Source organism: Nomascus leucogenys, chromosome 4, assembly GCF_006542625.1.
Source record: "Nomascus leucogenys isolate Asia chromosome 4, Asia_NLE_v1, whole genome shotgun sequence".
Classification (NCBI taxonomy): Eukaryota; Metazoa; Chordata; class Mammalia; order Primates; family Hylobatidae; genus Nomascus; species Nomascus leucogenys.
In genome coordinates, this window is record NC_044384.1 from 117,848,176 (window position 1) to 117,870,643 (window position 22,468).

Consider the following 22,468-nt stretch of genomic DNA (forward strand, 5'->3'; position numbering starts at 1 on the left):
TCCATGAAGCATTTTTAAATCAGAATGTTTGCCCCAGTAATTCAATGTTTACATAATTATGTTTTTAAAAAGAATATTCGTGTTTTTAATAACATGTTATTAGCATCAACCTTAATGTGTAACAGAGGGGATGGTTGAGTTATATTGTATCCTTATATATGCTGTGCAGCTATTAGCAAGTCATATTTTCAGCAAAGGTTGAATTATGCAGACTACCAAATAGTATGTAGTAATTTCATCATTTTGTGTAAAATTATACATAGAAGAAGGACTGGTGTGATATATACAAAGGTGTTAACAGTGGGTTGATTACTGCTTTTAATTTTCAGAAAACTTTTTGTTTCAAAGCATTACATTGCCAAGAATGCAAGGTTATTTCAGTATGTGAAGACCAGTCAACAAATGTACCATATTAATAGAAGAAAGGACAAAAACCACATGATCATCTCAGTAGCTGCAGAAAAAGCATTTGACAAAATTAACACCCTTTCATAATAAACATACTCAACACACTAGGAGCAGAAGTCATCTTTCTCAACCTGATAAAGAGAATCTTTGAAAAATCCACAGCTAACATCCTACCTGATGATTAAAAAACTGTATATTTTTCCCTAAAATCAGTAACAAGATGAGAATGTCCACTCTTGGCCCTATTTAACATTACCTTAATGTTAAATAGGAGGTGCTAGCCAGGGCAATTAAGCAAGAAAATAAATAGAAGGTATCCAAATTGGAATAGAAGAACAAACTGTCTCTCTTTGCAGAAAACACAATCTTTTGTTTAGAAAATCCTAAGGAATCCACATGCAAAAAAAATATATATGTATATATATATGAGCAAAACACATTACATTGAATATCTGTTATTTTTACCAAAGAAAAATACTGTATTTAAAGTGCTTTAATGTGCACTAGAAAGCCAATTTGGAACAATTTTTTTTTTGTGAGAACCTATTGTTGTTCTTTAAGGTTTGAATTTCATGTTTCATTGTAAAAAGGAGAGTGCCACTACTTTTTTCTTTTCTTCATCTGACCCAGGTTCCCACTCAGGGACAATCAGCTGCCTGCATGTGGCTTTTTCAGGGGTTGGATAAAGGATGTTCTCCTTCTTTGCCTCCTTCCCTTTCTCCCTTCGCCCCACCCTACCCGCTGTGTCTCATGTACCCTTCTTACACACATAAGACTGATATAACCTCTGTTTTCTTCTGCTTTGAGCCTCACTTATGACTATACATATATGAATTAGAGGGAGTGTTCTGTTAGTTTTCAGCACACACTTACTTGAGCACTTAGTGTTTGCTAGGTACCAGGGATCCAGAGGTATATGCTTCTATACTGAATGTCTCAGTCTATTGGTAGGTTGCTGAAGGATGAGCAGCTAAAAGTTTGTTGCATTTTATGCATTTCGAGTTTGAAGTCCCTGTGAGACTTCAAACTGGAAGTTTTCAGTGGACACTTGGTATATAGTAGTATAGAACTTGGCAGAGAGGCCGGCACAGTGACCCAACACCTGTAAACCCAGCACTTTGGGAGGTCGAGGCGGGTGAATTGCTTGAGCTCAGGAATTTGAGACCAGCCTGGGCAACGTGGCAAAACCAGACCTCTGCCAAAACAAAAATTTAACCAGGTGTGGTAGCACATGCCTGTGGGCCCATCTACTAGGGAAGCTGAGGTGAGAGGATTGCTGGAGCCCAGGAAGTTGAGGCTGCAGTGAGCCATGATCACACCACTGCACCTCAGCCTCAGTGACAGAGCGAGACCTTTCCACATTCTCCAAAATAAATAAGTAAATAAATAAGACAATAACAACTACTTAGCAGAGTGCTGATGATTAGATTAGATTTGGAAGTCATTAGATTATTTTTCTTACTGTAATCAATATTAAACTCAGAGCATTCCTTCTTAAAGCAGTTGCTACTGGTTTTTGTTATCTCTAAAGTACTGAATTTTTTGGCAGCAGAGATATCGTAAGTGTTTTGAAGTTCACCCTTTAACTTCAGCCTGAAGAGGAAACTTGGTCATAGGAAACAGGAATTTAAGTTAAGGTAACCTTGATGTGTGAGTGCATTTTTATGAATATTTATTCTAACAATTGAGTTTATGGAATTGCTTGAGTGGAAAAGAAAATATAGTTTCAATGAGGTCATATGGACAGAAGTCAGATTTTAGTTGGTTGATATAGAAGTTGGAAAGAGAATCTGTGTAAATTATTGTTATGCCTGATGGTCAAGAAAAGGGGTGAAAGAATGGTAGGAATTACCTGTGGTTGAAAGAACTTATCGTCTTATAAGATTGTTGAAGTTAATTATGTTTGTATCCTAAGGTGGCAAGTCAGTAAAGATGGAAACGTTAGAAGTGTAAGGATGAAAGGAGATAATTAATAGCTAAGTTGCTGTGGAAGGTGTGAGAAATGGGATATGGAGCATAGCCTGGGAGTTAGTCTTGAATGTGTAAGGGTGAGCCATTTCACAGATGTAGAGGGGGAGGAAGTGATGGAAGGGAAGGAAGTGAAAGAGGTAGTAGATATCAGATATGATATTTTGGAAAGTTGGATATTAAGAAGAGTGTGATTGGGGAGGTTGTTGTGACTTTCTGCCTGAAGATTCAGAGTCAGGATCATGTGCTAACAGGTGACTTGAAGTTTAGAATAGCCATTTGGGGAGAGTAGACACAAGAGGTGGGGCACTCATGGCAGACATTTGTTAGCGCAAAAGGATTTATTAGAGCAAAAAAAAAAAAAAAAGACCTGTGAGATAGTCTGAAGGAGTCTAGACGCAGGCTTTCAAAGTTTGTCTCCCAGAGCTAGGGTTGAGGGGCTACTCCTTCATCAAGCAGTGAAATAGAGCAATGCGGGCTGGGCACAGTGGCTCACACGTGTAATCCTAGCACTTTGGGAGGCCTGGGTGGGCAGATCACTTGAAGTCGGGAGTTTGAGATCAGCCTGGCTAACATGGTGAAACCTCGTCTCTACTAAAAATACAAAAATTAGCTAGGCGTGGTGGCACATGCCTCTAGTCTCAGCTACTTGGGAGGCTGAGGCACAAGAATCGCTTGAACCTGGGAGGTGGAGGCTGCAGTGAGTCAAGATTGCGCCATTGCACTCCAGCCTGGGTGACAGGGCGAGACTCTGTTAAAAAAAAAAAAGAAAAGAAAAGAAATACAGTAATGCAACATGTTCACAGTGTTTCTGCCCAAGGAAGCTCACTTAAGACTCACGCTGGGGGGCCAGTAGGGGATTGGCACTCTGCTTACACAACCAGCCACAATTAGGCACATAGGGCACTCTGCTTGCACAACCAGCCACAATTACCAGAATCCCAGACTCGCAAAAAGAAAGGAGGTGTTCACCATAAACCACATTGTTTGCAAAAAGAGTTTAGGCAAACTGTAGCAGAGTTCAGTGTCCCCACAACTCCCGCACACACACTTAAAATAACCTTATCATTAATATAGGGAGGATCCAAAACAATTACCAGAGGCCAGCCCCACAAGCATACACTTCTTAAGAGCAAAATCAGTCCTGCTATGTTAAATCCTTTTAGCACAGGCACTAAACACCAAGTCAGATATTTATTCCAGTTTCTAGTAATGCCAGTATGCATGACTTCATGGTTGTATAATTTTCTCTATGGGGCATCTCGAGTAATAGAATAGAGAAAGTGAGTTAGATTCATCCAGATGTGAAATTTTAAAGGGGCTGGAAGTTCTAAGAAAGGATGTGGGTGGGGAAGCAACGGGGTGGTAAACAGAGGCTAATGATGAGAGGTCCTAAGTGTGGAATTTGGGGGTATATTATAGGCAAGAGAGAAAAGAAACAAAGCAATGTGACTGTCTAGGAAAAACTCACATACTAGAGCAGGGGATTGGCATGATGGCAAAGTCCAAAGCTGGGACATGGGCCTCAATAACTTTTCTCTTTTTAGGCTCGTGAAAATAAGACTCATTATCAACTTTTTAAAAATTCTCTACTTAGTACATTAGGTAAAGTCTTTATCTCACATCTTGTTTAGTTTCCTAGTCTTTTTTAGTTGAAAACAAGCTTGATATATATGTCTGCACTATGAATTCTGTCTTCTTAAAGAAAATGTTTTCTAGGAATTATAAAAATCATTTCTTCTCATATACTAAGTTTTCCTCTGTTCTTTGCTTGCGCTTTCATCAAAGAGGATACTTCTGACAAGCTGGATGGTAAGAACTTCCTTTCCTAATTCTACTAAAGATTTTTATGGAACCTGGATTCTACATAATATCCTTGTTCATTCTTCTCTTAATTTCTGAAAATATATTATTAATACTTATTTAGTGATAACGTTAATGTGAAAATGGCTACATAATTCTCTAAATGAATTTGGGGTTAGGGATATCTATTGGGCATACTATATCCCAGTCTGCTCAAATACTAGGTAACTATTTTGTTTTAACTTAATTACCTTAAAATGTTTGCCTAAGCTCTTAGAAGTATGCTTCTGAATATTCTCGAGTTGTTAAGTCTTCATAAAAAATATTGGATTCGGAAGAATGGAAAGAAATCTCCTAAGTCATTTCATTCACCTCTTTAGTCTATTAAGTGATATGACAAATGACATATTTCGTAAGTTCATACGATTGTTTTTGAAAATGAAATGCAAGTTACAGAGGCAGACTTTTTAAGAGTGCGTTGTAAACTAACATTTAGTCAAAATTGAACTTTAAACTTTGCCCTTTTAATTTCAATATTCAATTGATTACAGTTTATCTGTAGTGGCTTGGTTCAGTAACAACCCTGTATGATATTTTTTGTCTGATACTTGATAGTATATTATCCACACTTTCCCTTCACTTCAGCAGATACCATAATGTTACCTATGAGCTTGACCTTTTTTAAATAACTTAAGATACTAAATCTGTGTGTTACATTATGAGATCTAGGAAAAACAGAGACACTATGTATTTTTCTGTAAATTATTATGTAAATGGAAAATTGATCTAATATATCTTCTGTTTTAATGTGATAGAACATTTATTAAACCTTGGGTTAGGTACATGACTGCTAGTTATATTAGTCTCTGCTTTTCTATATGCTTATAATAAAATATTGAATGAAATGATAGCCCATCAAGAGATGGTTTCTATGTATCAAACCCCTTAGACATCCTAATATTGATATTCTGGATCCTTTAAAAACAAACTTTTATCACTTTCCAGTTCAAAGTATTTTCCTGTTTGGGTAGGAAATATCAATCTATTTGAGGAGTCACTTCTGTTATATGATGTGTTACTCTTACTGATGTTCAATACTATGTTTAAAAAAAATACACAGACGTATATTATTGCCCTTTACTAGTAGTGAGTTATGATGTTTGTACTTAGTCATTTTTTATAGATTTTATCGACATCTTAAGGAGTGCACATAAATGTTGAATAAATAGCTAATCAATTGGATTGATAGGTTTTTGCTTTGTAGATGCTTTGATGAAAATGGGCAAATGAGGCCTAGGTCATAGATTTTATTCCTATGTTTGTCAGTTAGCTTTTTCTGATTCCTTTGTGGGCTACCTTTTGAAAATGCAGAGAAAACATTTCTACTCTGAAAAGGTCTATAAAATTTCATTTTCAAAGAGTAATTACAGAGTTACATTTTTTTGAGTGATGAGTTTCTCTACTTTTTTATACCATTTCAAATTTTAAGAATGAAATATAGCAGACAAAAAGTGTTTCCTATAGAATTTTGTTATTTTTATTTGTCTAGTTTCAACCTTTTTCTGTGTACTGTGAATCATTGGATTACCTCAAATTTTGTTTTTCTCAAAATGAACCTTCCCACATTTAATTTAAGGCTATCAGACTAAAAGTTACTTTTTGTTTTCACCCTTTCATTATAGTGTTGGGTGGGGATTGTGAGGTAGGTCTTAATATCAACATTGGCAGAATTTGTTGAAATATTGTTTTATTTTTCTTATTTAGGAACAGCATCTGAAGATGGTAAGAATTATACATTTTGTTAGTAACACAAATATATCTACATTACTATTTTCATTGGTAGGAATTAAATATTAAAACTAAAATAGGCTAATTTCTTTGCAACTCTTTATAATTTGCCAGTTGTAGTAAGTTCTACATTTCATATTTGGTTGTCTTAGTAATGTGTGGATTTTTTTTTTTTTAATTCTTCATCCTGCTGGTTTGCTTTGTACTTTGGATCATCTCATGCTGGAAAAACATAATTGCTTAACATGTTTAATAATATCTAGTATAAAGTAAGCATATAATTCATTTTTTATAGTAGTGACATTAATGCTTTTCTTACATGTTTGTGTTTTTGTTTTTTTTGTTTATGCCAATTCATTTATACTTTGAGAGATCATGCACCATTGCTTTATCATTGAAGTTTTAAATGCATTTACTTAGTCTGCTTTTAAATATGTCTTCTACTTTTGAATCAGTAACTGGGGAGTTGGTCACAGATTCAAACTGAATTTGTGATTACACCAGAATTGCTATACATATCTTACTGAGCCAGTTCACCTTAAAAATAATTTTTATAGTTTTGAATTTGTAGAAAGTAATTCAATGTTTATATTCACTCTACTTGAAGACTGTCTTTTTAAAACCTCTGATTCAAAATATATATTTTTTTCCTCTAAGTTTTATGTGGATGACTGTTTTTTGTGATACAAAACCAAATAGATTAGCTTTTTTATTTGGTCTCATATTCACTCTGATATATTTAAAATAATTTTGTATTTTAAGTTTTAAATTGGAATACTCTATAAAAACATGATTTCTGGCCAGGCGTAGCGGTTCACACCTGAAATCCCAGCACTTTGGGAGGCTGAGGTAGGAGGATTGCTTGAGTCCAGGCGTTTGAGACCAGCTTGGGTGACATAGTGAGAACCCATCTCTACAAAAAATTTTAAATTTAGCTGGGTGTGGTGGCATCCTCCTATAGTCCCAGCTATTCTGGAGGCTGAGGTGGGAGGACCACTTGAGCCTGGGAGATCGAGGCTGCAGTGAGCCATGATCATGCCACCGCACTCCAGCCTGGGCAACAGAACAAGACTGTGTATCAAGAAATAAAAAAAAATAAAAACATGATTTCTCACACTGTGGAATTGTAATTTCAAATGTTAATATCAAAATACTTAACATACTCTCATTTCTTTGTTATATACAATGTAGATAAATTCTCCATTTCAAAAATAATAATTTGGTCATTTTGTTTTACTTTTTAGTCAAGAGAACTTTGTGTCCTGCTCAAAATAGACTGTAAAAAGGGTGAGAGGCCTGAACCATGGGCTCATTAGGGGCCTTGAAGTTGATAGTATGCTGGTATTCTACCAATTAAACTTCTGGTTTTGGTTCTGTTTTATTCCTAGTTCTTATTACTCTCTTATCTTTTCCCACTCATTTCTTAATTTTGTAATGTCTCCTTATTCTTTGAGTTTTTATTCTTATTATTTAGTATGTTTTTCCTAATTAATATGGTCATGTTGGGCTAGCCAGTATTTCATGTATACCCTACAAATTGTATCTTTTAACTAAAAATAATTCTCAGCCCTTCTTTTTGAATGACAAACCTTATTGGTTCTGATTTGATAGTAGTTGAGACTATTGCTTAAGAACACCAAAGTACCCGCCAATAATATATTCTGTCCTCACTTATTAACTGCAGCTAACTTAAGCACTTGACAGACATGTTTCTTGTAGTTCAAGAGCCCTAGACATAGGGTGAGGATGTTTGTGGCCTAGTTTTGTGGATGGGAATGAGGCAGTGGTAGAGTAGAAAGGAGTGCAGTTTGGGAGGTATGAAAAGAAATATATTGAGAAAAATGCTAACTCTTATGTGATATGTATTTCCTCAAATCACTTTCTAAATGAAATAGTTGATTGGAGGAAGAGAGCAGTAAACATCTCCATATACATATGTAGTAATCTGATATAAAGAGATTAAATCTTTTGCCTAATTATATCTCTTCCTTTAGATCCCATTAGAAATACATTTTCAGTCAAAAGGATGGTTTGAATTGTTTCCAAGCTTAGGCTTATATTTAAAACTGTAGGGTTGACTTGAGAATAATCTAAACTTCATGGAAACTGAAATTTCAGAATTGCAACTACCAATTGAGAAACAAGTGACATGCTTATGGTAATTATCTTAATTGTAACTGCTGGATTAATATATAAACTAAGAATGTAAATCTTTTAGTTTGATTCTTATCCTTGAAGGAAAGTTAGCTTATGGTATAACACGTAAAAAAAAATACTGTTTATAAAATTTTTAAGAGAAATAGAACCCGTAATTGATGATTACATTATTACAGAATTTGGCAGTACCTAAAAATAGTGAGATTTTCTCCTCTCATTATTAAACATTATTATAGAAAAATGTTTTTAATTATGTAAATATTTTATTTCTCAGGCCGGGTGAGAGCAAAACTTTCAGCACCACTTGCTGGCATGGGAAATGCCAAGACAGATTCTAGAGGAAGAAGTCGAACAAAAATGGTGTCTCAATCACAGCGTATGTATTGCTTATCAGCCCTCCTATATTTGTCACTATGTTAGGATAAGTGTGTTGCTTGTATATTACTGTATTAGACAATTGACCAGTGGATAAAGACAAAGCTAATTTAAAAAAAGACAAGCCACATACTGAGTTCTTGTTCTGTACTTTAGGTTCATCATCACCTGACAAAAATGAAGGTATTTTTTTCACTGTTTTGGATCAGTTGTTGTGCATGTTTTGGAATTTTTTGAGTGGGTGTTGTCTTGTCTTTGGTGTGTTATTAGGGCTGCATCATTGATATCTGCCACTTAGAAAGAAAAACTTCATTTGCCGTACAAACTTTTGCATGGAGATATTTTAAATAGCACAAATCCTTAGCATTAAGGTGTTCACATTCTACTCAGAAACTTGCTAATGTAGAAAATTGTGCTTTTTAGAGACGAAATAATTGCCATATATTTGCATCAAAATCTGGTTATATCTTAGGTAACATTATTCCAGGACAGATACATGGTATCTTATTTTCCCAAAAATCTCTTAGATTATCTATTTTTGGTTAGCATTTTTGGCAGGTATATACTAATTTATAGTGAGGAAACATAATTTGAAATGACCAATTCTGTTTCATTCGTGTTAAATTTAAGATTTACATTTTTGTTCTTTCACTGGAAGCTGAGTTTGTCATAAGCACGATTATTAAAAAGTACAATTTTGAGGTCTAGCTAAAATTAATCATTTATTTCTATGTTTCAGAATAGTAAATATATTTATGGCATTTTTAAAAAGTATTTATTTATTTATTTATGAATGAGAGATGGGGTCTTACTCTGTTGCCTAGGCTGGAATAGAGCAGTGTGATAATAGCTCATTGCAGCTTCCAACTCCTGGGCTCAAGCAATCCTCCCACCTCAGCCTCTTGAGTGGCTGGTGCCACAGGCTTGCGCCACCACGCCTGGCTAATTTTTTGTTTGTTTTAAGAGGTGGGGTCTCGCTGTGTTGCCCAAACTGATCTTGTTATTCTGGCCTCAAGCGATCCTCCCACCTTGGCCTCCCAGAGTGCTGGAATTACAGGTGTGAGCCACCATGCCTGGCCTCATTTATGGCATTATTAATTTAAAATCATTTGTTCCTCTTCCTTCTTTACCAAGAGATTTTCATTAGTGCTTACCTCTGAAAATAGGACAGTTTTCTAGGGAAGTAATTGTAGGAGGTACTCATGTGTTTCACTATTTGTTTTTCTTTTTTTGATTTAGGATCTCACTCTTGTCACCCAGGCTATAGTGCAGTGGCACAATCACTGCCCACTGCAAGCCAGGAACTCCTGGGCTCAAGGGATCCTCCTACCTCAGCCTCTCAAGCAGCTGGGACTACAGGTGCATGCCACCACTCCTGGCTAATTTTTTTTTTTATAGAGGTGGGTTCCCACTGTGTTGCCCAGGCTGGTCTCGAACTCCTGGGCTCAAGCCATACTCCTGCCTCTGCCTGCCCAAATGCTGGGATTATAGGTATGAGCCACTGCACCCAGCCTACTTGGCTATTTTTTGAAAGAAATAAATTTAACTCTCTTCTACCATTGTTTAGGTGATTTATTAGGATATGGATGTCCTATTTGTTTGTTTTTAAACCTGATTCCTGAATTTTGAAATCAGGAAAGAGAATGGGGTATTGAGGGGCAGGATAGTGATTACGCAAGTCTTACCAACCAGATCCTTCTCTTTTTCCAAAGTCAGAAAATCCAGGCAGAGTAATGATTGGAGCACTCAAGAAGAGTACTAAAAATAAGCGGAAGTAAATTGGTTTGCTACTTGAGGGTTATTTATGAATAGGAAAATTTTTATCTCAACTAAGTCAGTAGATCATATCATATTCTTCCCTGATCTTGTATATTTTTAGAGTAACTTAATCTTTAGCAGTATAGCATAGTAGTTAGAAGACGTGTTCTTCCATATATGCTGCCCAGACCAGTGTTAGCATCATCTGGGAGCTAGTTAGAAATATACAATCTCATATGCCATTACAGATCTACTGAATCCAATCTTTAACAAGATCATCAAGTGATTTATATCACAAGTAGGTCTGAGAAGTACATACTGGTTTAGATCATAGACACTGGAGTCTGCCCAGGTTTGAATACTGGCTCTTTGAAGTTATTTGAAGTTACTGCACTTCTATAATTTCATCTGTAAAATGAAGAGGAGAATAGCATCTACATACAATTGTTGTGAGGATTAAATGATGTAGCATATTTAATAGACATAAAATATTGCTTAGCCCTGAATAAGCACTATGTATGTTGGCTAATAAAATTGTCATTATTTTTTAATTTTTTTAAATGTAAAAAAAATTTTAAATACTACAGATGATCCTTATTATTTTTAATCAAATGTCAACTGAATTTTAGACTGCTTTTGTGTACTTCTGTACCTTGTTGTTCTTACTGCCTTCAGTAAACAGAGAAATAAATAATAAAGTTAGGAAAATTAAAGCATAAAGATAACCAACCAGGAGTTTCCGTGTCCATTGTCTAAGGATAAAAATTAATTGTGAGATATTAGTTCTTTTCTGAAACAATGCTGAGGCTGATCTCAGGGCAAAGACTCAAAGGGCTTTTTTTTTTTTTTTTTAAAATACTTAAGAGACCTCCTTTTCAGGTACATTGTAAGTAAAGATCACTTCACTAGAAAATAGAATAGTTTTTTGCATTTGGCTTTTCACTTTGAAACCCATTTCATAATCCTCCACATCTTCTCCTAAATTGTGAAAACACAATAATTGACTTTCTTAGACCAAATAGGACTTTAAGATTAGAAGACTTTCCCTCTGTAAAATCATTTGGGTTTTATATTGGAGGGACTTTTGTTTGTTTGCTTGCTTATTTATTTGAATGACTATATGTTCCATTCCGAATTCTTTTGTAAAAAAGGTATTATGTAATTTGTATGCAAGTTTCTTTACAATATATTTGCACAGAAATATTACTGTGATCATCATCCTTACTTTGTCATAAAGTAATTCATTAGGGCTTGCATGGTCTTACCGTATCTTTGTATCACTACTTAGAAAAAAAAAGTCTCTCAGATCAAAGCAGGTGTGTTCTGATGGCTAACCAAAATAAATAAATAAATGGAGACTCAATGGAGAGATCACTAGATCTATACTTACGACAAAATTGTGTCTCTTTTTCTCTTGGTAGTGGCTGGTTGTATACAAATGATTGTACAGCCCATCAGAAACTTTGTCTCCTCTCCTCCCATCTTTTGTTTTTTTTGGTGCATCTTAAGAAAGATGACATTTGTAGCTTTTTCATGTAATTTTTCTTCAGCTGTACAATATTGTAGTTGTTCTTTATGAGTAGTTTTAAATTAAATGTTTAATGAAAACAAACATTTAATGATTTTGATTTTCGACTGTCAGTAGTAGAAAAGCTGAAGAATTTACGTTTACTGTTGCAATCTCATTTCATCTGCTTTGTACATGAGTGTCTGATTTCAGTTGATTAGCTTTAAAAACTACTAAATGTACTGTTTTTGTTAAAGACATCTGTGCTTTTGGGATTTTTTAAAGTTTGCTTTTTTTGCCTTAGGGTTTTTTAATTTTCTGAGAACTGACTAAAGCTTTCTTATTTCCATCTGCCATCCATTTAAAAACTGCTCCTTCCCTCTTCATGGATTATAATCCTTACCCTAATTCTGCCTTTACACTTGTTCAGGATCACAATCTGCTAATACCATTGGTGGTAAGAATCTATAGACTTTATGTGTGCATCTATTGTTTGATCACCTATTTTCATTATGAAGAATGGGTTCTATTCAGCAGAAATTCTTAACATCATAATTTATCATTTGTAGTCATACTGGGGCAGAAATTGCCAATTGTGATTTTTCTTTGGCGTTTGTCGTATTACCAACATTTTGATTTTTTTTTAAATGACACAAGTTAATACTGTGGATATAAACATTCAAAAGAAACAGGTGCTTTTGTCATGCTTTGAAATGCCATAAAAACTATAAAATGGTAGTTTGAAAACTTTAGGTAGCACAAGAGAAAACAGTTGTTCGATATCAAGTTTTGCAAATATGGGTATTTTCTGATAGCATGCTATTCCTTGGATACATCATGACACTTTTCATCAACTCTGGTTTTCCTAAAAGAAATAATTAGCGTTGGTGGCTCTTTACTGGGGAAGGAGCCTTGGTATTTTTTTCTAAGTATGAATAATTCCAAAGTGGGTCATAGGTACTAGAATTATCACACTCTTGGTGGGAATCAGGAGTATTGCAGAGGAGAGGGTAATGATTAAAGCAAAATGAACACTGACAATTTTATTTCCTAGGATAGGGCAGGAATGAATTTAAATTTGTAGCGTGTACGTGCATAATTTTAATAAATTCAGTAAATCTAGAGTAGAAAGAGAAGTTACTCTGTTTCTGAACTGCAAGTTTCCTATCTGCTGAATAGACCCACATTTCAAGAAATTCTACAGTCTCTCCTACCAACACTTCCACCCCCCAAATTTATATTGGTTTTAATAGAATACCATATTGTATGTGCTCAGTTCATTATTTATACTTTTTATATTGTTGCGAGTTTAACCATAAAATATTCCATTGGCCTATCGTGCATTGTGAGTTGTGGCATGTTGGGTGTTTGGATGTTTTTGGTGTGTATGTTTAGTTTAGACACTGCATGGAGAAAACAGGTTCCTTATATGAGTATCTCTTAAGGTTATAACTGAAAGAAACTGGATTTAAAGATTCTTTGCTTGAAACATCATGAAACATTCCAATGAGCTATTTTAAAGTACACTTGAATAATTTCCTTACAATAATTTAGAATTCCTTCTATACAGATAGTAAATTGTTAATTTCATTGGAAACACTGCTTTGTTTTACAATATTGTTATCACTAATAGGAAATAAGTTTCATTTTGTGTGCTGGTAAAGTTTAAGAATTAAGCAGGAATATAAATTGTATTCAGCAAGACCATTCCAAGAAAACTGTAGTAAGAATCACAGATTCGCCGGGTGCGGTGGCTCACGCCTGTAATCCCAGCACTTTGGGAGGCCGAGGCAGGCGGATCATGAGGTCAGGAGATCGAGACCATCTGGCTGACACGATGAAACCCTGTCTCTACTAAAAATACAAAAAATTAGCCGGGTGTGGTGGCAGGTGCCTGTAGTCCCAGCTACACAGGAGGCTGAGGCAGGAGAATGGCATGAACCCGGGAGGCAGAGCATGTAGTGAGCCAAGATCACGCCACTGCACTCCAGCCTGGGCAACAGAGCGAGACTCCGACTCAAAAAAAAAAAAACCAAAAGAAAAGAAAAGAAGAAAAGGAATCACAGATCACCAGCCCGTGGACCATGTCTAGTCTGTCTCCATTTATGTATTATTTGGCCTATAGAACATAATAAAAATCTGGAAATATCAAAGCTTTCATTTTTGAAAACTCCCAAGACCTATCCACTATTACCTCAAGACAAAGGAAGCTAGAACTAAACAGTCACCTCTCACTTTAGGAAAGGGCAGGCACTCCCCCTCTTGATCAGTCATCTTACTACTCCCTGCTTTACACAGTGCCCGTCTCTTTTTTGACATCCTGTGCTTGTCCCCATTGGCATTTGAGTCTCTGTGGAAATGAAGCCTGATTGGGTAAGACTGTATAACGTATAATCATACAGCCCTCTTACTGGGTAGAAGTAGTACCCACAAAGGGAAAAGGGTGCTTTCATGAAGATTTATTTAATTGCAACTTTAATTTTTCTGTTACTTTTCTGAATCTACATTTAGATTATATCTTGGAGTTCTTATCTAGTACATTTTTCTATTCAGCGTAGACATAAAGTGCTTTGATTGATAGGGAGCTTATCTCCTTAAAATTTAACCCTTGCATTTCTAGTTTAAAAACATGTTTTTAAAACTTTTTTTAAACCCATGCACAGTCTCTGAAAAGATTTTACTAACTCTACCTGTGTTCCTGACCACATGTCCACCTCCCAAAACTGAAAATTACTCATTTGAAAAAAGGCCGGGCGTGGTGGCTGAGGCCCGTAATCCCAGCACTTTGGTAGGCCGAGGTGGGCAGATCACGAGGTCAGGAGTTCGAGACCAGCCTAGCCAACATGGTGAAATCTTGTCTCTACTTAACCTGGCGCCATGGCAGGCGCCTATAATCCCACCTACTCAGGAGTCTGAGGCAAGAGAATCACTTGAACCCTGGAGGCGGAAGTTGCAGTGAGCCGAGATCGCGCCACTGCACTCCAGCCTGGGTGACAGAGCAAGACTCCGTCTCGGCGGGGGAAAGAAAGAAAAGGATCTGACTCATTTGATGTTTTCCCCTTACTTCCCTTCTACCCTTAGGACCTCTATAACCCAGAATGTCACTACCCAAGTGCGCTTTGCTATTTGAAGACAAATAGCAAAAAGCAAGTTTCTTTTTCAGCTGGCCCAATTTTGTCAGCATTTAAAATTTAATTTTGTTAAGTTTAAAAATATGTCTAATAGTAAGACAGATAGCTTTGCTGTACCATTCAGAGAAATCTCAGCAGGCAAACTATTTTAAAATGAAACAGATTATCATTATTATATACTTAAAAAAAATAATGATAGAATTACTGGGTTTTTTTTTTTTAATACAGTCATGCTCTGCATAACCACATTTAATCAATGACCACATTTGTGACAGTGGTCCCATAAAATTATAATACTGGGAAGGAGGTGAGGAACAAAAGACTACGTGTTGGGTACAGCGTACATTGTTCGGGTGACAGGTGCACCAGGAGCTCAGAAATCACCACTAGAGAAGTTATTCATGTAACCAAACACCACCTCTACCCCAAAAACCATTGGCAATAAAGCTTTAAAAAATTATAATACTATATTTTTACCGTACCTTTTCTATGTTTAGATATTTTTAGATACACAAATATTTACCATTGTGTTACAGTTGCCTATAGTATTGTTAATGGCATACTGTATAGGATTTGTAGCCTAGGAGCAATAAGCTATATACCATATAGATCTGTAGCAGGCTATACCATCTAGGTTTGTGTAAGTACACTCTATGATGTTCACACAATGATAAAACCACCCAACAACACGTTTCTCAGAATGTATCCCATTGTTAAGTGACATATGACTGTATATAGCTTATTCACACAGAACATGATAGCCATATGAAATGGATTGTCAGATAAGTGATTTCTTTGGAAATCATGTATACCATTTGTGTTCTAAAAATTACAATAATGTTGTCCTTATTAAACATAGTGTCTTATACCTCCAAAACTGAAAGTATATTTTAGGTGATTTACCATTCAGTGCTCATATATGTAGTATACCTTTTTTTTCCAGGTTATAATTGTATTTAAATCTTTCTCAGTCTATTTCCTTTGAGCGTAGAACCTGCCATACTATCACAGTTTTCTCTGTATTATCAATATTTCTTGAATTTTTATCCTTTCAGCAAATTCTCTTGGCATTTACATCTTAACATTTGTATATGTGTTTGGTGTTCAGCTGGTAGCCGGTCTGGGTCTCCAGGAAGAGTTCTGACCACAACAGCCCTGTCCACTGTGAGCTCTGGTGTTCAAAGAGTCCTGGTCAATTCAGCCTCAGCACAAAAAAGAAGCAAGATACCACGGAGCCAGGGCTGTAGCAGAGAGGCTAGTCCATCTAGGCTTTCAGTGGGTAAGATTTTTTTTTTATGTGAGACATGTGACCCTTTTTTTTTTTTTTTTTTTTTCAGGCTTTGGCAGCATTGAAGACTTTGGAATACAATTAGGACTTATAAATTAGAAGAAAATAACTTAAAATTTCAACAATTGAAGAATAGGTTATAAGTTGAATTAGGTATCTTAAACGTGTAATTCAGGGCCTGGCACAGTGGCTCATGCCTGTAATCCCAGCACTTTGGGAGGCCGAGGGGGGTGGATCACTTGAGGTCAGGAGTTTGAGACCAGCCTGGCCAACACCCCCATCTCTACTAAAAATACAAAAATTAGCCAGGCATGGTGGTGCATGCCTGTAATCCCAGCTACTCGGGTGGCTGAGGCAGGAGAATCTTTTGAACCTGGGGTGGAGGCTGCAGTGAGCCAGGATCACACCACTACTCTCCAGCCTGGGCAACAGAGACTCTGTCTCAAAAAAAAAAAAAACCCCAAAACAAAACAAACAAACCCTATAATTCATAGGAGCTTTGAAAAATATAGCTAGTACTTTATTTTTTTTTTTTTTTTTTGGAGACAGAGTCTTGCCCTGTCACCCAGGCTGGAGTGCAGTGGCGCAATCTCGGCTCACTGCAAGCTCTGCCTCCTGGGTTCACGCCATTCTCCTGCCTCAGCCTCTCCCAGTAGCTGGGACTACAGGCGCCCGCCACCACGCCCGGCTAATTTTTTTGTATTTTTAGTAGAGACAGGGTTTCACCGTGGTCTCAATCTCTTGACCTCGTGATCCGCCCGCCTCGGCCTCCCAAAGTGCTGGGATTACAAGCGTGAGCCACCGCGCCCGGCCTAGCTAGTACTTTAGAGGAAAAGGTTATTGTGGAATTTTATAACATTTATCACATATACACATATATACACAGTTTCTTGTGTATTTGACATTTGTGTTATAGTTCAGCCCTATTCAAATACTAGTAAACTTTAATATTTTCTCTGTGTATTGATTAGGATACTTTGAATTTCAGATAATAGAAATGATAGATGAAGCCAGCTTAAGCAATAAAAATGGATTTATTGGTTAAGTTTGAAGATTGTACGGCCTTCAGGATTGACTAATTAACATTGCTATGATGAACCCAAAATCTGTCTATTTTCCCTTTCTCTCACTCTCTCTTCCTTCTTTTCTGCTTTATCAACCATGTTGCTGACTTTGTCCTTAGGATAGCTGCTACTTGATCCATCATTTCCAGAGCAGAAAGCCCCTAATTATTCCAGTTTATTTTTAATAATTTTTTATTGTTTTAAGTCTTTTGCAGATTACCTGTGTAACTTTAAAAAATATTCTCATATTTAAAGAAAATGCTCATATTTCTATTTCTTGTTTCGTCAACCTCAATCAGTATCTCAACTTCCATACTTTTCCCTTCACCTTCCACTCTTAGTTATCAATTTTTACATAATTAAAGTTTACACATACATTTTCTTCTGTATCCACAAGCAAGTCTTATGTACTTATTCCATAGGTTGGCTTTAAAAGATGAAAAGCTGTAAATAACATATACTGTGTTATGAGTAAATGAATGTTGTTTGCAGCCAAGACACATAGTGTACTGTGAACCCATTTCTTCCCAAAGGTACAGTGAGTGTTAGGGACCACTTGAAGGAGAATGTTCCTGTTATAAGGAGATGAATTCTCTTTTCTTACATTCCTACCAGTTATTTACTTACGCCATTATAACTTATACCAGTTACTTACTTATTAATTATGCCACGTTTTCATTTGCTGTGTATATAGAAAGTGACTAAGAATAGTGTGCACTTCTTGTATCCCTTCAGTATTGCTGAAAGGAAATATGCAGTTCCTTATTTTTTCCAGACTTTCTTTTCAGTTCTCTCTGGATTAGTTGCCGTCTAGGCCTCTTGCTCAGCTATCTTCTTGAGATTCCCATTTGCTGCTTTCCTGGTTTGAATCACTCCCTCCTGGATCCTCTTTCTCTTACTTTGCTCTTTTGCTTTGCTCATACACATTCTTAAATAAATTCCTTAGAAATTGTGTGTAGGAGTCAAGCTTTTTGAAACCTTACTTGTCTGAGAATGTCTTTATTCAGTAGATGGCACAGATTTCGTTTAGGCCTACAGACTGAATTACTGTTCCTAGCACTTTTCATTTATTCTGTGCCTGGTATTTGGCCCATGAGCCTCTGAAGTTTTCATCTAACTAATTCACTTCTTTTTGTTTTCCAGACATTATTTTAAATTCTCTACTCCACCTTTAGTCAGTCTTCACCCCTGTTTATTGTTTCTTTCTTTCCATATTTGTGGGTTTTTCATTTGTGAGGAGGTTAGAAAAAGAATGGGAATTGAAAGCACTGGCTTATTTTTTCCTCTTTTGTTTTTGTTTGTTTTAGAGACAGGGTCTCACTCTGTTACCCAATCTGGAGTGCAGTGAATGATCATAGTTCACTGCAGCCTCGACCTCCTGGGCTCAAGCAATCCTCCTGCCTCATCTTCTTAAGTAGCTAGGACTACAGGCATGTGCCACCATCCCCAGCTAATTTTTGTATTTTTTTTGTAGTGAGACAAGTTCTCACTATGTTGCCCAGACTGATCTCGATCTCCCGGCCTCAAGCAGTTCTCCCTCCTCACCTACCCATGTTGCTGGAATTACAGGAATGAGCCACTGCACCTGGCATTTTTTCCTCTTTATCTTGAACTAAGAACTTAAGAATGGGTATTTTACTTTAGATTGATATTTGATAAGTATAGGGTTTTTCTCTCTATTAAAAGCAAGATTTTAACCTAAGATACCAAAAGTGTTAGCCCCTATACTTCAGTGAACAAAGAGAAAAATTGAGTTTTACTGTATTGTACAGTATGTTAAATATTTTTATTTGCAGCATTTTTAGTTTAGTAAAATACTATTTGCCCTTCTAATTTCATACAAACTAGAGGACCATATTTAAGAATTTAACTGTACTCCTGGTAATGCTTCAGCAAGAGTAATTTCTTTTCAACCTTAGAAAAATTTAAGTTACTGATCAGTCTTTAAGAAAGAAAAAAACAAAATTTTTTAAGATGTAAACTCTGTTCTGTTTTCTCCCTTACTGTGCTGCTGTTGCTTCACACCAGCCCGAAGCAGTCGTATTCCTCGACCAAGTGTGAGTCAAGGATGCAGCCGGGAAGCTAGTCGGGAGAGCAGCAGAGACACAAGTCCTGTTCGCTCTTTTCAGCCCCTGGGTACGTATTCCGGCAGGTGTTATGTGCATTGCTTATCCATTGTGTTATCACTATCTGATAACTTCAGCATACCTGGGATTTAGCTTTCTTTGTCGACAGATCTTTCTCTCTACCCCTTTTCTGTCATTTTGAGGAAAGGAAATTACATGTTTGGGAAATTCCTTTGACTTGATTTACATGTCTGAAATGAATATGTTAGTCATTGTATTAACAGATTGCCTTCATAATCAAGTAAATGTCACACAGATTTTAACTTCAGAATATTGAAGTCTAGATCTTTCTTAACAAGTAAACCTGCAAATTTAAAGATATTTAAATATTTAATCTCGAGTGAAATGCGGACTAGTTTGATAAAATACTTTTGTCTTTTTCAGCGGAAATGTTAACATTTCAGCTTAGATCATTTAACTTAGGTTACTAAAAAGAATGCCACAAAAGAATATCTGAACTACTTATTAATGGTAGGGATTAACATTTTTATAGTATTTTACAGTTTAACAGTCATTTCCTATGAGCTAATGCTCTTGTCACTGCGGTAAAACTTGTTTGTCCCCAACTGTGTTGTAACCTTGATTGTAATACTATATTTACCTCAATTACAAAAATATTAAATGATTTTTTAAACATTCAATATTAGGATAACTGGAGAGGTACAGTTTTGTATGTACACTGAGAATCTTTAGAATTTCTGCGTGATCCTTCAGCATTTTAACTAGTACTTTGTTTAAATGCACAAGCCTGTAGCTATTTCAGATTTTTTTTCTTTTTTTTTTTTTTTGAGACGGAGTCTCGCTCTGTCACCCAGGCTGGAGTGCAGTGGCATGATCTCGGCTCACTGCAAGCTCCGCCTCCTGGGTTCACGCCATTCTCCTGCCTCAGCCTCCCGAGTAGCTGGGACTACAGGCGCCTGCCACCACGCCCGGCTAACTTTTTTGTATTTTCAGTAGAGACGGGGTTTCATCATGTTAGCCAGGATGGTCTTGATCTCCTGACCTCGTGATCCGCCCGCCTCGGCCCCCCAAAGTGCTGGGATTACAGACGTGAGCCACCGCGCCTGGCCAGATTTTTTTTCTTTAACACAGTGCAGTTTACTGTAATACTTAGAAGGTTGCTCTTCGGACTTTGGAATGCTCAGGGAGAACATGGTTCTACTTATCCAGTGGAATTCTTATTTCCTCAGATACATATGGTAGTATAGAATTTCTTTTATTGTTGTTGTTGTTTTGAGATGGAGTCTTACTCTGTTGTCCAGGTTGGAGTGCAGTGGCACGATCTCGGCTCACTGCAACCTCTGCCTCCCAGGTTCAATCAATTCTCCTGCCTCAGCCTCCTGAGTAGCTGGGATTACAGACACCCACCACCACACCCAGCTAATTTTTCTATTTTTAGTAGAGATGGGGTTTCACCATATTGGATCAAGCTGGTCTTGAACTCTTGACCTCAGGTGATCCACCTACCTCGGCCTCCCAAAGTGTTAGGATTACAGGTGTGATCCACCGCATCCAGCCAAGAATTTCTAGTGGTTAATTTCTCATTCTCTGGGCCATTTGGCTCAAATATAATAGGCTTTTTTGTACTGACCCAGAAAACTCCATTAAAGCTAGAATCACAGGAATGTGCTCAACCCTTGTTTGTGTTCCAGCCCCAGGTGCCAGAGCGTTTCCCTCTTTCTTTTCCCTCTGTGGGGATGTGCCAAAGTAAAAAGAACTGTTCCACATCACTAATGCTGTGTGTGGCAGGTACTTTGTCAGAGATATTTTTAGTTCATATGCAATAGAGTTAGTCTGCAGAATGTCTGTATGTGTGTATGTGCATGCGCACACACATATACGTGGTGCATCCTCATGGATATACATTTAAAGAAATGAAATAAATCCTACATGTGTATAAAATAATCATGCCACTTTCAGGAGTGGAGGGAAGTGGAGTTGGGTGTGTGGTGGTTTAAGAATGTATGTTATAGGGTCAGGTGGCCTGGATTCATTCCCCAGCTACGTAACCTTTCTATGCCTGAGTTTCCTCTTCTATAAAACAAGGGTAATAATAGTGTGTACTTCTTATGATTGTTTTGGAGACTCATAAATGAGAAATACGTGAAAAACTCCCTCAAGGCAGTGCTTGACACATAATGAGCACTCAATTATTATGGTCATCATGGTCATCATCACTGCCACCACCACTGCTGCTGCTATTACCACTCTACCTCTTCCCCCTGAAACTCTAATCACTTACCCTAGAAACAGTTAAATTACACTTCAGTGGCAAGGATCTCAGATTTCTTAATGGTACGGGCACCTGCATTTATATAATGTTGATATTGCAGGTTACTAGAAAACACATCAAGAAGAAACCAAAATGTCTTTCTGTACTTTGTAAACCTGTACAATAGTTAGAGATTAGAGGACCTTTATAATCTACTACTAATTACTGTAAAAGTAAACATCGTTTGATATGCCAGTTCTTATTTTGTCTAGTCATTAATATTTTAGATTCATCTCAAAGCTTCCATTTGACAATTTAAAATTACTTAAATTTTAATATTAAAGGAAACAGTTTTCCTGATTCTCATGAAAGTTCCTATTTGCACTGAAGATAACTAAACCTTTTAGTCATAGTTTTAGAAGAATTGGCTTTTTATAGCCATTTTATTTATATATGGGTACTGCATAGCAAAGGCAGCAGATTAACCCTGTTTGTTTTGCAGGGATGAAAGGTAGCATTCCCAGAGATTAAATTGTTCTTGCTATTCCCATTCTCTGCTACATTTGCCTACATTCTTTGATCCTTTCTATTATTTGTTTCTTTGGTGGAATCCCGTTGTTGTTTATGACTGGATATTGTTATTCAGCAGATGAATCACAAGTTTAGCCTGAGGGCCCTAAAGCATCAGAAATAAATTAGAGCCGAGCAAAGTTTAACTTCTCTGGAACTTGCACCTTTAGTTTCCATTTATTTCTGGAACCAAGATATTTTAAAGGCTTACTTTATTTCAGATACCTATTATCTTCAGTCACAGGTAACTATCGATTCTGTGAAGTGTTTCAAAGATTTTTGTCCACTAGACATTTCTAAATTTGTTCAACTC

The 22,468-nt window shown here is 36.5% G+C and overlaps 1 protein-coding gene across 38 annotated transcripts in view; it reads left to right on the forward strand.

The window, feature by feature from the left end:
- Positions 1-22,468, forward strand: part of CLASP2 (cytoplasmic linker associated protein 2) — a 222,561-nt gene that overhangs the window by 113,593 nt on the left and 86,500 nt on the right. For 17 of the 38 annotated variants that reach the window (XM_030812195.1, XM_003256835.4, XM_030812196.1 and 14 more), the window contains 5 exons: positions 4,165-4,188; positions 5,944-5,961; positions 8,399-8,500; positions 16,004-16,174; positions 19,276-19,383. In XM_030812195.1, coding sequence (XP_030668055.1) covers positions 4,165-4,188; positions 5,944-5,961; positions 8,399-8,500; positions 16,004-16,174; positions 19,276-19,383 — 423 coding nt within the window. Of the gene's footprint in view, positions 1-4,164; positions 4,189-5,943; positions 5,962-8,398; positions 8,501-8,655; positions 8,683-12,194; positions 12,222-16,003; positions 16,175-19,275; positions 19,384-22,468 lie in introns of all 38 variants that reach the window. The other 21 variants (XM_030812180.1, XM_030812199.1, XM_030812186.1 and 18 more) reach the window with 4 other exon arrangements.